Source organism: Phycodurus eques, chromosome 1, assembly GCF_024500275.1.
Source record: "Phycodurus eques isolate BA_2022a chromosome 1, UOR_Pequ_1.1, whole genome shotgun sequence".
Classification (NCBI taxonomy): domain Eukaryota; kingdom Metazoa; phylum Chordata; class Actinopteri; order Syngnathiformes; family Syngnathidae; genus Phycodurus; species Phycodurus eques.
Genome location: NC_084525.1, coordinates 27750634 through 27764327, shown reverse-complemented (window position 1 = coordinate 27764327; position 13694 = coordinate 27750634). Strand labels below are relative to the sequence as shown.

The 13694-nt window shown below is 42.6% G+C and overlaps 2 protein-coding genes across 7 annotated transcripts in view; both read left to right on the top strand.

Moving 5' to 3' along the window:
• src (v-src avian sarcoma (Schmidt-Ruppin A-2) viral oncogene homolog) overlaps positions 1-6626 on the top strand; it is a 65897-nt gene extending 59271 nt beyond the window's left edge. For 4 of the 6 annotated variants that reach the window (XM_061685854.1, XM_061685846.1, XM_061685828.1 and 1 more), the window contains 4 exons: positions 618-694; positions 1031-1184; positions 1287-1418; positions 4494-6625. In XM_061685854.1, coding sequence (XP_061541838.1) covers positions 618-694; positions 1031-1184; positions 1287-1418; positions 4494-4702 — 572 coding nt within the window. In that variant the 3' untranslated portion in view covers positions 4703-6625. Of the gene's footprint in view, positions 1-617; positions 695-1030; positions 1185-1286; positions 1419-4493 lie in introns of all 6 variants that reach the window. The other 2 variants (XM_061685820.1, XM_061685862.1) reach the window with 1 other exon arrangement.
• A 2403-nt stretch (positions 6627-9029) lies between these two features.
• Positions 9030-13694, top strand: part of ankrd52a (ankyrin repeat domain 52a) — a 63016-nt gene continuing 58351 nt past the window's right edge. Inside the window, exons 1-8 of the mRNA XM_061685804.1 lie at positions 9030-9240; positions 9919-10002; positions 10098-10176; positions 10660-10730; positions 11967-12167; positions 12250-12337; positions 12686-12828; positions 12922-13134. Coding sequence (XP_061541788.1) covers positions 9214-9240; positions 9919-10002; positions 10098-10176; positions 10660-10730; positions 11967-12167; positions 12250-12337; positions 12686-12828; positions 12922-13134 — 906 coding nt within the window. The 5' untranslated portion in view covers positions 9030-9213. The remainder of the gene's footprint in view (positions 9241-9918; positions 10003-10097; positions 10177-10659; positions 10731-11966; positions 12168-12249; positions 12338-12685; positions 12829-12921; positions 13135-13694) is intronic.

Below are 13694 nucleotides of genomic sequence, written 5' to 3'. Positions count from 1 at the left end.
CATCTAGCAAAACTCAATGCAGGTTTGCTAACATTTTGACTTTGTCAGGGGAGTGGGGGATGTGGGTGTTTCTGCATGATGGTGATTCAGATAAAATAGTGGACTCCGGCCATCACTTCATGTCATGGGCAGAGAAGACTGTGGGGTTGGTTCTTATGTAAATTAGCTGAATTGTGCTGCTCACAGACATTTGGAGAAAGAGGCAAATAAAAGATTTACTTGGTTATTGAATTTCACATTTGATGGGTGAGCAGGCACTCCAGAGACCCTAATATTTGTGTACAAGCCATTAAAAAGCCAATTATCCACGTTCCCTTTAAGGTACATTGGAGGCTGCTAGATCATTCATATCCTTATTAAAGGCTATCAACAAATTACATTTTTGCTTCGTTGTTTATTAGCACTGTTTCACTTAGTTTTCATTCTTGTGACCAATAAGAGAAGAGAGCGATATGACATGATTGGTTGTGATGCATTTTGAGAGACTTGGAATTGATTAAGTGATGATACAGATCAAATTTAGGAAAAGACGATGTAATGCCACCACTTAGTTAGCCCCATAAAAAAAATGAGCCATATTTTTAATGGCAGCCCGCTCTTTGTATCCCTGCCAACAGGTAGTTTACTGGATTTCCTGAAAGGTGAAATGGGCAAGATGCTCCGCCTCCCTCAGCTGGTGGACATGGCGTCACAGGTCAGCCTAAATAATTCAGCAATATTGTCATATCCTTTTTCAGTTTTGTTAGGCTTATGTTCAAATGTGTGTTTGTGGCTGTACCTGAGCCAAGAATGGTTATCGCTTCTACTTGTATTTTCATGTCATTTTTGCAACATCATAAAAGGACAGACACTACTATTAAATACTGTTTATACGCACGAGGAAGGATAACAAATCATACTTTGTGACAAATCATACACATTGAAGAATGCACAGTGGAATACACTGTGGTTATCTACAACCATTTGTAGTTTGAGAAAAAACAAAAAAAGGGGTGTTCTGGTTCAGTGTACGATTCTGCGTCTTCGTCAGATTGCTTCAGGAATGGCTTATGTGGAGAGGATGAACTACGTGCACAGAGACCTGAGAGCTGCCAACATCCTGGTGGGAGATAACCTGGTTTGTAAAGTGGCGGATTTTGGCCTGGCTCGCCTCATCGAGGATAACGAATACACAGCCAGACAAGGTCAGCAAAGGGTTGGACGACCTCCAGCATCGATTTGATCTCCATGTGGGGAACGCTGGCATTTATTTGAGACGTCACTGTGTGTGCCAAATTGTTTTGCAGGAGCCAAGTTCCCCATCAAGTGGACAGCTCCCGAGGCGGCTCACTACGGACGCTTCACCATTAAATCCGACGTATGGTCATTCGGGATCCTGCTGACCGAACTGGCTACCAAAGGAAGAGTGCCATATCCAGGCAAGCCATATTTATTTAGGTCATGTTTTTCTAGTCCGCTCGACATAACTCATACTGCCGTGGTACCTTGTTTTACGAATACCCCAATTTACAAATTGTTCAAGGTACGAACTGTCGCTTGGTCGATTATTTTTTTAATGAACATATTATTGCATGGCGGCACGGTGGACGACTGGTTAGAGCGTCAGCCTCACAGTTCTGAGGACCGGGGTTCAATCCCCGGCCCCACCTGCGTGGAGTTTGCATGTTCTCCCCGTGCCTGCGTGGGTTTTCTCCGGGCACTCCGGTTTCCTCCCTCATCCCAAAACATGCATTAATTGGAGACTCTAAATTGCCCGTAGGGATGACTGTGAGTGCGACTGGTTGTTTGTTTCAGTTTCAGTTTATTTTTGAAAGGGGACAATGCAATTTCATAAAACACATGAAGTACACATGGTTAAAAAAGCCAGAATTAGCCAGAAGGCTAGTTTTCATCTGTAGTCCCCTGGCCAAGATGTAAAAAAGCAGTAGAATACATCTACAAGACAATATAATGCAGGATACATAATAAAAATATACTTTGTTTGTTTGTATGTGCCCTGCGATTGGCTGGCAACCAGTTCAGGGTGTACCCCACCTCCTGCCCTATGATAGCTGGGATAGGCTCCAGCACGCCCACGACCCTCGTGAGGAGAAGCGGCTCAGAAAATGGATGGATGGATGGATGGATATTATTGCATTTCATTCATTTCAATGGGAAAATGTATTTGATATACGGACAATAATGGACAACGAATTAACCTCGTACATCAAAGTACCACTGTATTATTTAGATGTTTTCACAACTTTTGGGGCTTGGGTCAATTTTTATTGTGCTTCCAAGTAAAATGCTGCAAAAACACGGTAAGTAAGTGTGTGTGGGGATATGGTTAAATCAGTTAGAGGTGCCTTCATAAAATAGCATTGTAACAGTTAGCTTGTCATAAACGACACTTACGCGATAGCTCTGTAAGTTGTTGCGGGGTGTTTGCGACCTGCTTCCATTAGTACACACAAACAACCAGCCGTCACAAACACCAATAGCCATTTTCAATCTAACAAAAGCCAGGCTCGCCATTGACCCACCAGTATGTGAGCTTGCTCACTGCATGTAATTCCTGATCTTTGCACCACAGATATCGCATTAAGACACCTGGGAAAACTAAGGTGCAGCCTGAGCAGGCAAAAGGTTTCTCTCCTTTGTGTTCTTGTTTGTTATTTAATTGCACTGTTTCCTGAAACTTTAGGAGCAGACTGTGCAGGCAAAACTTTATCTACAACCCTAATTCCAAGAAAGTTGGGACATTGTGTTAAACATAAATAAAAACAGAATACAATGATTTTTAAATCGTGTTCAACCTATATTTAATTGAATACACTACAAAGACAAGCTATTTAATGTTCAAACTGATAAACGTTATTGTTTTTAGCAAATAATCATTAACTTAGAATTTTATGGCTGCAACACGTTCCCAAAAAAGCTGGGACAGGGTCATGTTTACCACTGTGTTACATCACCTTTTCTTTTAACAACATTCAATAAACGTTTGGGAACTGAGGACACTAATTGTTGAAGCTTTGTAGGTGGAAGTCTTTCCCGTTCTTGCTTGATGTACAGATTCAGCTGTTCAACAGTCCGGGGTCTCCGTTGTCGTATTTTACGCTTCATAATGCGCCACACATTTTCAATGGGAGACAGGTCTGGACTGCAGGCAGGCCAGTCTAGTACCCGCACTCTTTTACTACGAAGCCACGTTGTTGTAACATGTGCAAAATGTGGTTTGGCATTGTCTTGCTGAAATAAGCAGGTGCGTCCATGAGAAAGACGTTGCTTGGATGGCAGCATATGTTTCTCCAAAACCTGTATGTACCTTTCAGCATTAATGGTGCCTTCACAGATATGTAAGTTACCCATGCCATTGGCATGGGTAACTAGATTCTCGGAACCTTTTGATGATATAATGGACCGTAGATGATGAAATCCCTAAATTCCTTACAATTGTACGTTGAGGAACATTGTCCTTAAACTGTTCGACTATTTTCTCACGCACTTGTTAACAAAGAGGTGAACCTCGCCCTCTCTTTGCTTGTAAATGACTGAACAATTCAACAACAAAATCATGGCACCCACCTGTTCTGAATAAGCCTGTTCACCTGTGGGGTTTTCCAAACAGGTGTTTGATGAGCATTCCTCAACTTTCTCAGTCTTTTTTGGCCACCTGTCCCAGCTTTTTTGGAACGTATTGCAGCCATAAAATTCTAAGTTAATGATTATTTGCTAAAAACAATAAAGTTTATAGGTTTGAACATTAAATATCTTGGCTTTGTAGTGTATTCAATTAAATATAGGTTGAACATGATTGGCAAATCATTGTATTTTGTTTTATTTGTTTAACACAACGTCGCAACTTCATTGGAATTGGGGTTGTACAATGTGTGTCGTAAAATAAGTGAATTTCACTACGGTAAGAAATATGCTGTAAAAATACACAGTATATTTATAATTATTGATGCTTTGAATATTTTGACAAAGCACACCAAAGACATTTTATTTTTTTATGGGAAAACACTGAATAAATGACACTTTGCGTCAATGTCAAGCAGTCATTGTTCAGCTAATAAAAAAGTGTCAGTTTACTGTCCCCTCAAAATAACTCAACACCAGCCATGAATGTCAAAACCTGTGGCAAGAAAAGTGATTACCGTACACTCCTTTATGGGCCCAATTTGGACATTTTCACGTAGGGGTGTACTCACGTTTGTCACCAGCAGTTTTGACAGTGTCTGTGCATTGTGTTATCCGGATGGCATATTAAATTTACACTCTTTTACAAGCTGAGTGCTACATTGTACTTCATTGTTACACGCTGACCACTTTACATTGTAGCAAAGTGTCATCTCTTCAGTGTTGTCCAATGGGAAGATATACACACAGTATATACAGAAATGAGACGGATGTACTCACTTTTGTCAGATTTTGTCATGTATCTTAAGTTGGACAGTCAAGTCTTTCAACCTATGATTGTGTGTATCATGCATGCTCTCGCCCTCTTCCAGGTATGGTGAACCGGGAGGTTCTGGACCAGGTGGAGCGCGGTTACAGGATGCCGTGCCCGGCAGAGTGCCCGGAATCTATGCACGAGCTGATGCTGACCTGCTGGAGGAAAGAGCCCGAGGAGAGGCCTACTTTTGAGTATCTGCAAGGCTTCCTAGAGGATTACTTCACCTCTACCGAGCCTCAGTACCAGCCTGGGGAGAACTTGTGAGGAAGTGGGCACATAGGAAACCTCAAACTGGGATCAAAGGTGACAAGAGGCAACATTTCAATCCAATCAACAGCAACTTCCAGTCTTGTCCAAAGCGACTGCCACGAAGAACACTGTGCTCCAAAGGAGGGCTTGTACTGTGCTCTTTTCTCATACACCTTTGTTTTTTTGTGTTACCTCGGACGTTTGCCCTCTTTTCCAATACTGGCGGTGTTGATGCAAAATAAACATTTTGGGACAAAGTGGCACGAATAATTTTTCCTCCATTATCTGTTGAACGTTGACTTGTTGTCTTCCATTTTTATTCTGATAATCAAACTGCTATCAGCTGGGACGAGTTCAGCTGCAAACCTTTTGCTTTCTTTTATGATTTTCGTGTGGCTGACTGGAGGCAGGTTCTGTCTCAAATCAATTGTGAAAAAACAAATGGCTACTGATTTAGTTCATCTCGGGATGGAAAAGAGCAGAATTTTGCTGCAAAAATGTTTGTGCCAATGACATTTTTCAACTCCCGTCCACTGTGCTAAGGTACTCTTCTAATATGGTATAACTGTACCGATTTCAAGCATTTGAATTAAAAGCAGGCGAGTCTTCATTTATGTTTGCCTAATTTTTTAGCCCGTTCCATTTTGTGTGCATTTGAAGCACTACCATACACTGGAATTCATGACGCTTATACTATCTTCCCAAGATTACCATTGATCATGTGTTTATGCCTCAGATTAGTTTGGAGGTGGTGAGCAGCAAGCCCTTCCAAACACTTTATGCATGGCAAATAATTTGGCATCTTGAATTAAATGCAATTGTAAATATACTGAATTTTTATAATTTGTATATATATATATATGCATATATAATCTTCATAATTTATTTCTTTTAAAAATAACCCTTTTTGCGTTTAGCATTACATAATTGAGGCAAAGCTGGGCCACACAGAAAAGAAAAAAATAGCAAAATGACAAGAAAAAAGTATGTGAAGTTAATAAACTCTTAGATGCAAGAATTCTATATTTTTACCACAATACATTTTAAAGGGGCATGGAATCAATGTAATAAGGGGGGGGGGGGAGTTTGTTCTAAGGGATGACAGTAGTAATGTAGTAAGCATAAATGGGTACCTATATTTTCTTGCAATATTGCAATGTTTTTCCTCATATTACAGTTTTCTTATAATAATATGACTTTATTCTGTTCTATTTCCCCCCCACTGTGGCCACTCAATACCCCGTCATCCATAATCAACTTTAACCTTTCCAGTACTTTTCTGAGTTATATCACGTCTAATGATACGCTTACGATGAAAATACTTTTGCATTGCAGGTATGATTATTTATGCATGTATTTCTGTGATACCTTTGGGTTGTTTTAGGAGACAAACAGCTGTACTGACCCTGCAGCAGCTGTACATGTTTACATGTTGATTAGGTTCTGAATCATTCTGGTGATGCATGAACCGGTGGTACGCACGGTTGCTATAGCAACAAAAAGATTGAAGCGCAGTTGTAACATCTTCTAAGCCCTGTGAACTTGTTTGGTTATTTAGCATTACCTTGTGTTTTTATGAGCAAAAATGTTGAAATAAACATGCATAAAAAGGGCCATATTGCAAGTATGCTGCCTTGTCAACAAGCCAAGGACAGTTCCTGTGGCGTTCTGTTGGTCTTCTCTTCGACTATGCAGAGGTTGTATGTATGTATGTGTGTGTGTGTATATATATATATATATAAAGTATATATGTATGTATGTATATATATATATATATATGTATGTATGTATATAAATATATATATATATATATATATATATATATATATATATATATATATATGTATATATATATGGTGATACCGCTGTGGTACATACTCTTTTCTACTGTATTCAATGGGAATGATGAGATTATAGCTTTTTGATAAATTCTCCTGAATATTGTTAAAATTTTTGAAGTTTGCTTGAATAAAAAAAAAAAAAAAAAAAATCATATTTAGTTTTCAGAGTCAGGTGTTTTTGTGTGACTTGAGTTTAAACGATGCAATTATATATTTTGTCAAAGCTATGTCACGATCCTGGTGAAGGTCATGTATTGGAAAATTTTCGGGATTTTCAATGGTGGTTTTATTAGCGAAATTGCAATACTGCAATAAGAAAATTTACAATTAGAAGCAAAAGATCAGAAACATCTTTATTTGCCAAGTATGTCAGAAACACAAGGAATTTGTCTCCGTTAGTTGGAGCCGCTCTCGTACGACAACAGACAAACAAAACACAATCCTTTTTGCTGTGACGTTTAAAGGAAGTTCTGACGATGCGCTTGCTCTCAGTTTGACCTGTGAAATGAGATGATTCGAGCAGACGCCATTAAAACATCTGAAAATTCCCTGTTTAAACATTTCATTTTCAACGAATAAGACTAACATACGGGCATTTTTCTACCAAAGAGTCAAGGTTACGGTCACAAATTTCCTAATGATTTAAACTGACCTCGACTCAGGACATTGTGAGTCGGTGGGCCAAATACTACTTCGAAGACCTCCTCAATTCCATCGGAGGAAGCAGAGTTTGGGGACTCTGCCGTGGGTTCTTCTCTCTCTGGTGTTAAGGTCACCGAGGTCATTTAAAAGCTCATTGGTGGCAGGGCCCCGGGGGTGGATGAGATCCGTTCGGAGTTCCTAAAGGCTCTGGATGTTGTGGGGCTGTCCTGATTGACACGCCTCTGCAACATCGCGTGGACATCGGGGACAGTGCCTCTGGACTGGCAGACTGGGGTGGTGGTCCCCCTTTTGAAGAAGGGGGACCAGAGGCTGTGTTACAACTACAGGGGGATCACACTCCTCAGCCTTCTTGGTAAAGTCTATTCAGGGGTGCTGGAGAGGAGGGTCCGTCGGGAAGTCGAAACTCAGATTCAGGAGGAGCAGTGTGGTTTTCGTCCTGGCCATGGAACAGTGGACCAGCTCTAGACCCTCTGCAGGGTCCTCGAGGGTGCATGGGAGTTCGCCCAACCAGTCTACATGTGTTCTGTGGACTTGTAGAAGACGTTTCACCGTGTCCCTCGGGGGGGTCCTGTGGGGGGTGCTTCGGGAGTATGGGGTACCGAACCCCCTGATACGGGCTGTTTGGTCCCTGTGCGACCGGTGTCAGAGTTTGGTCCAAATTGCAGGCAATAAGTCGGATTCGTTTCCGGTGAGAGTTGAACTCCGCCAGGGTTGCCCTTTGTCACCGATTCTGTTCATTATCTTTATGGACAGAATTTTTAGGTGCAGCCGGGATATTGAGGGGGTTTGGCGAAATCAGTATCACGCCTCTGCTTTTTACAAATGATGTGTTACTGATGGCTTCATCAAGCCGTGATCCCCAAATCACTTCCTAATTCGAGGCCATGCTCCGCAGTCGTAAAAGGGTGGAGTTCCCTCTCCAGGTCGGGGATGAGATCCTGCCCCATGTGGGGGAGTTCAAGTATCTCGGGGTCATGTTCACGAGTGAGGGAAGAATGGAGCATGCGATCGACAGGCGGATCAGTGCAGCGTCTGCCGTGATGCAGAAGGAGTCGCGCTCTCAAAGCTCTCAATTTACCAGTCGATCTACGTTCCTACCCTCACCTATGGTCACGAGCTGCGGGTCGTGACTGAAAGAACAAGAACGTGGATACAAGTGGCAGAAATGAGTTTCCTCTGCAGGGTGTCTCTTCGCGATAGGGTGAGAAGCTCGATCATCCGGGAGGGGCTCAGAGTCGAGCTGCTGTTCCTCCGCATCGAGAGAAGCCAGATGAGGTGGCTGGGGCATCTGATTAGGATGCCTCCTTGGACGCCTCCCTGGTGAGGTGTTCAGGGCACCTCCCACCGGGCGGAGACCCCAGGGACGACCCAGGACACACTGGAAAGACTATGTCTCTCGGCTGGCCTGAACACCTCAGGATCCCCATGGAAGCGTTGGATGAAGTGGCTGGGGAGAGGGAAGTCTGGACTTCCCTGCTTAAGCTGCCGCCCCTGCAGCCTGACCTCAGATAAGCGGAGGAGATGGATGGATGGATATTTTATACTCCTGACAAGAATTGATGTTAGTTCAACACTATACAGTAAAAGCAGTAAAACAAATTTAACAGTCTTAAAAATGACAGACGATGTCATTTTTAAGACAAAAATGGCCACGAACAAGCTGCTCAACATGGTGTCTGCTGCTCCTCCTACGGCCTTCTGAAATCGATTGTTTCTGTCTGTAGCAGGATACTTATTGGCTGCTGTGTAGGATTTGACCACACGATGTCGCCATTTGACCAAGTGACGCGTCAAGCGCCCGCCGATCCTGTAGGCGGACCAGCTCGGAGCTGGGCAGCGGCAGGCAGCATCGTCAAGAACGACATCAGATGCAGACAACAACAGTGTCAGATCGGGAGGGAGTCGCATTTATTTTCCCCGCTTGCGATGGCTGTCGTGTAAAAGGTGGAAACAGCAGCGCGCCGCAGTATACCGCCAAGTTTCAGCCCCATGAAGGAGCTCCGTCCCGGCTGAGTTTGGGAGATGGGAGTACTCAACATTGCAGACCAGGTACGCCGACAAGGGCGTCGTCTATTTGCTGAGAAGCTGTACTGCGCAGCAAGTCACCGTGTTCATCCGAAAGACCGACTTGTTTTTAATCCTGAGTTTAACCGCATCCCTTCTTTTTCACGGGGTGGAGGGCGGCGCCGTAGCTATCACAACGTTCAAGCAATTTATTATTTGCGTTAGTTTAATTCTACCCTAATGTTTAGGGAACAGTTCTTTAGCTCACGGCTAACCAAATCCTCTTGGCTAGACGAGGCAATAGAGACACTCAGGCCCGATAGTGTAGGCCTCTGTGGTCTCCGTCTATTTACTGGGCTTCTCGCCATAGACATTATCCGCAATATCGAATGTCACCTCGCTTATAAATCAGTGGCCGATAAAGAGCAATACAAAGTAAAGGCAAATGAATACATCGCCAATTTATTTACCCGAGTTGAATGGAATGCTGTTCACGGCACCTTTAGCGTATCGTTAAAATAGAATAGGATGCTTTTCTCATTGTGTGGAGCAGATACAAAAAAAATGGGGTGCAACTCCCAATATGTTCCAAGAAGAGAATGGAAAAATAAATAGAATTAAAACTATTGTAAACAAGACTAAATAATGCTGTTATGTAACCTTAACCAACCGCCCCCTTCCCCCAAATAATTGTGACTGTACTGTATTTTGTGTGTGTTGCAGCCTCCTCTGGTCCAGGCCATCTTCAACCGTAATGCTGAAGAAGTCCAAATATTATTGCACAAAAAGGAGGATGTCAATGCACTGGTAGGTGTGCAGAGAAGCAGAGCTTGTTGTTGCTTCACATATTCTAATCTTGTCGGGCACGGAATGAGTTTTTCATTCTATTTCTAATTGAACAGGACCAAGAGCGTCGTACGCCACTTCATGCTGCTGCCTGCATGGGTGATGTTCATATCATGGACCTCCTCATTGAATCAGGTCAGACGCCTGCCTTGGTGGTCTTCCTTAACTAATGCAGTGAACCTCTGTTTATAATGGAGGATACGTTTCAGATCCAGCCACATCAGGCGAAATCCATGATATAGAGAGACTATTACAAAAACCATTTTTTTTTTTTAAATATATAGTTTTACCCCTCCCATGTTCTTTAAAACACATCCAAATGTAGGTAAATATCTATAAACCTGTTAAAACACACTTTTTAAATGCAATGCGACTCTCAAGTTAGGCCGTTGTGTGTAGAGTTTGCAAACAAATGACAGTCTGCATCTCACACTTGCACACCTGTTGATTGACCCTCAGAAACATACCAACTCACTGCAGTAGAAAAACTGCGACCACTAGTGCTATTGGGAAAACGATTTGAGGCGCCACATACACTCTATTGTATTATTTTCTATTGACCCACAAACTATCAAATCCCATTCAGCCTCAATATAATAGATCCCTTTGTACCCTCAGGTGCCAATGTGAATGCTAAAGACCAGGTATGGCTCACCCCCTTGCACAGAGCGGCCGCTTCAAGGAACGAAGTAAGCAAGATGCTTAATGTTTTTTTTTTTTTTTTTTGTATTGGGGGGGGGGGGGTAAAGACAGGTGGCGGTGGCAAAAAAGACTACAAAGCTTCAACAATTAGTGTCCTCAGTTCCCAAACATTTAGTGAATGTTGTTAAAAGAAAAGGGGATGTAACACAGTGGTAAACGTGACCCTGTCCCAGCTTTTTTGGGAACGTCTTGCAGCCATAAAATTCTAAGTTAATGATTATGTGCTAAAAACAATCAAGTTTATCAGTTTGAACATTAAATATCTTGTCTTTGTAGTGTATTCAATTAAATACAGGTCGAACATGATTTGCAAATCATTGTATTCTGTTTTTATTTGTTTAACACAACGTCCCAACTTCATTGGAATTGGGGTTGTAGATTGTCAATCACTGTAAACTGGAGGTGCAACAATTAATCGATTAATTGACAACTAATCAAAAAATAAAATGAATCAAGAACTATTTTGATAATCGATTAATCGTTTAGAAACCTTGTTTAGCTTGTAATGGTCCAAATCCTCAGGATTTCAGCCTCTCAACAGTAAATATTCTCTGATTTCTGTAGTCCTCTCTGAAAGCAGACTGATTATCTTTGTGCTTAATCAAAATGACATTTTCAAACATCTACTTTTACTTCAGAAAACAATGATTGAAATCGTCCCTATTTTCTGACATATAATTGACCAAACCAGTAGCTAAATTCATCACTTTATATTCTTGCATTTTCTGCACTGTCAATTTTAAATAATGTCCTGTTTTTGAGTAAAAGGATGGAAATGTTCTTTTTGTCCGAGTCATTGCTTAATTAGAAAAAAAATCAACAGATTAATCAATTGTAAAGATAAGCGTTAGTTGCAACTCTACAGTAAACTAAAGCTGAAGCTATACTCCAGCAGTTCTAATTGTTTCTACAGAGCAGAGAGGATAAATTCCTGTACTCTTGTATGTTACTGTTCCCTTTGTATTAAGATAACCTTTATTTGATGGTTTAAAGGGACCTCAATAATGACGCTAATTTGCTTTAGCCTCTGGTGTTTCCCATTGTAAGTTAGCCTTAAGCTCGCGGACTAATGTAACGCTAATGATGCAAGCACAATTTGCCTTTCATTTGGAGAACTGATAACTGCCTGCCAAACTAGGGCAGAATAGAGAGACAATGGAAACTGCCAACTGTAGCAAATACACACAAGTGGAAACAACACAAAGTGCCTTTCATGTCCACAGAGGGCCGTGGGTCTGCTGCTGAGGCGCGGCGCCGAGGCCAACGCCCGAGACAAGTTCTGGCAGACGGCGCTACACGTGGCGGCCGCCAACCGGGCCACTCGCTGCGCCGAGGCCTTGTTGAGCCAGCTGAGCAATCTGAACATGGCGGATCGCACTGGGCGAACTGCACTGCACCACGCCGCTCAGAGTGGGTTCCAGGAGGTGAGGCATGCACATAGAGCGCTCTCCACACGAAACAGTCCTCAAAATGATAAGACAGAAATGAATGGCGAATCTCTGCTAGATGGTGAAGCTGCTGCTGAACAAGGGAGCCAACCTGAGTGCCATCGATAAGAAGGAGCGACAGCCTGTCCACTCTGCTGCGTACTTGGGTAATTTACAAAAAAAAAAAAAAAAAAAATGTGTATCTTTGTGCTATAGCATCAGCCAACTCACTTTTGTTTTATTTATCTTGTCGGACGTCATCAGTCAGTTTGCCAGAACCCTGCTTGGGCAGCGTGAGAGCAACCAAATTTCTGACATGACATTAAAACCCACATCGCAGAAGAATTGCTCAGGATAATCCCTTAGCGACATAATTTCTTGAAAGCAAATGATAGTTATAATATATAGACGTTTGTTGACTTTGATCGGAAGAGCGAAATCGGGCTCCAATTAGATTATTTTTGTTTGTACCCCACTTAACGGAGTGCTCTTGATGTTCATGTGATGTGGTGCAGGCCATGTGGAGGTTGTGAAGCTGCTGCTGTCACGTGGTGCAGACAAGAGCAGCAAGGACAAGCAGGGCTACACGCCTCTCCATGCCGCCGCTGCTAGTGGCCACATCGAAATTGTAAAATGCCTGCTCAGGATGGGGGCAGAGGTAAGAGAGCCAATAAAGTCACCACCCCTCAAACACCAACTTTAATTTCACTATTTCAAAAAACGACGGGCACGTTGTTACGCACCTTCTTAGATTGACGAGCCCAATGGGTTCGGGAACACGGCGCTCCACATGGCGTGCTACATGGGGCAGGAGGCTGTGGCCACTGAGCTGGTAAACCACGGAGCGAATGTGAATCAGCCCAACAGGTGCGGCTACACACCTCTGCACCTGGCCGCTGTCTCCACCAACGGCGCCCTCTGTCTGGAGTTGCTGGTCAACAATGGGGCAGATGTCAACCAGCAAGTCAGTATTATTTTGTTTTTTTTCGGTCTTCATTGTTGTGGTTTGAAGTTAATGTAACTTAAATGAGACATACAGTGGAACCTCAATAGAACGGACTAATAGAGGTCGGGGGGGGGGGGTCGTCCAATAAGGCTGATTGTCCGTTACGTGCACACGATGCTGTACAGTATAAAATTGTTTTGTAGGTTTTTTTCCATGGCCTAAATCGCCCAGTACAGGACGTTATTGTAAATAAATATTAAAAAAAAGCTTGAAATGTTTGAAAGTTTCAGATTTTATCCAAACTTACCCCGCCAGTGTGCTTGTCATGCTGACATTGTTAACGTACAGTACTCACTTTCATGAGCTATGAGGAATTTGTGTGCTTCCTCGTTCCAAATTTGTTGCCGAAGGTGACCGGCTTGACAAAAAAAGTTACTGTCCTAAAAATAGCATGTTCCAGACTCCAGAGACTTTTGTATTCCTCAGTTAACACTGCCACCATCTCTCTCTCTCTCTCTCTCTCTCTCTGTCTCTCTCTCTCTCTCTCTCTCTCTCTCTCTCCCTCCCTCCCTTCTCCA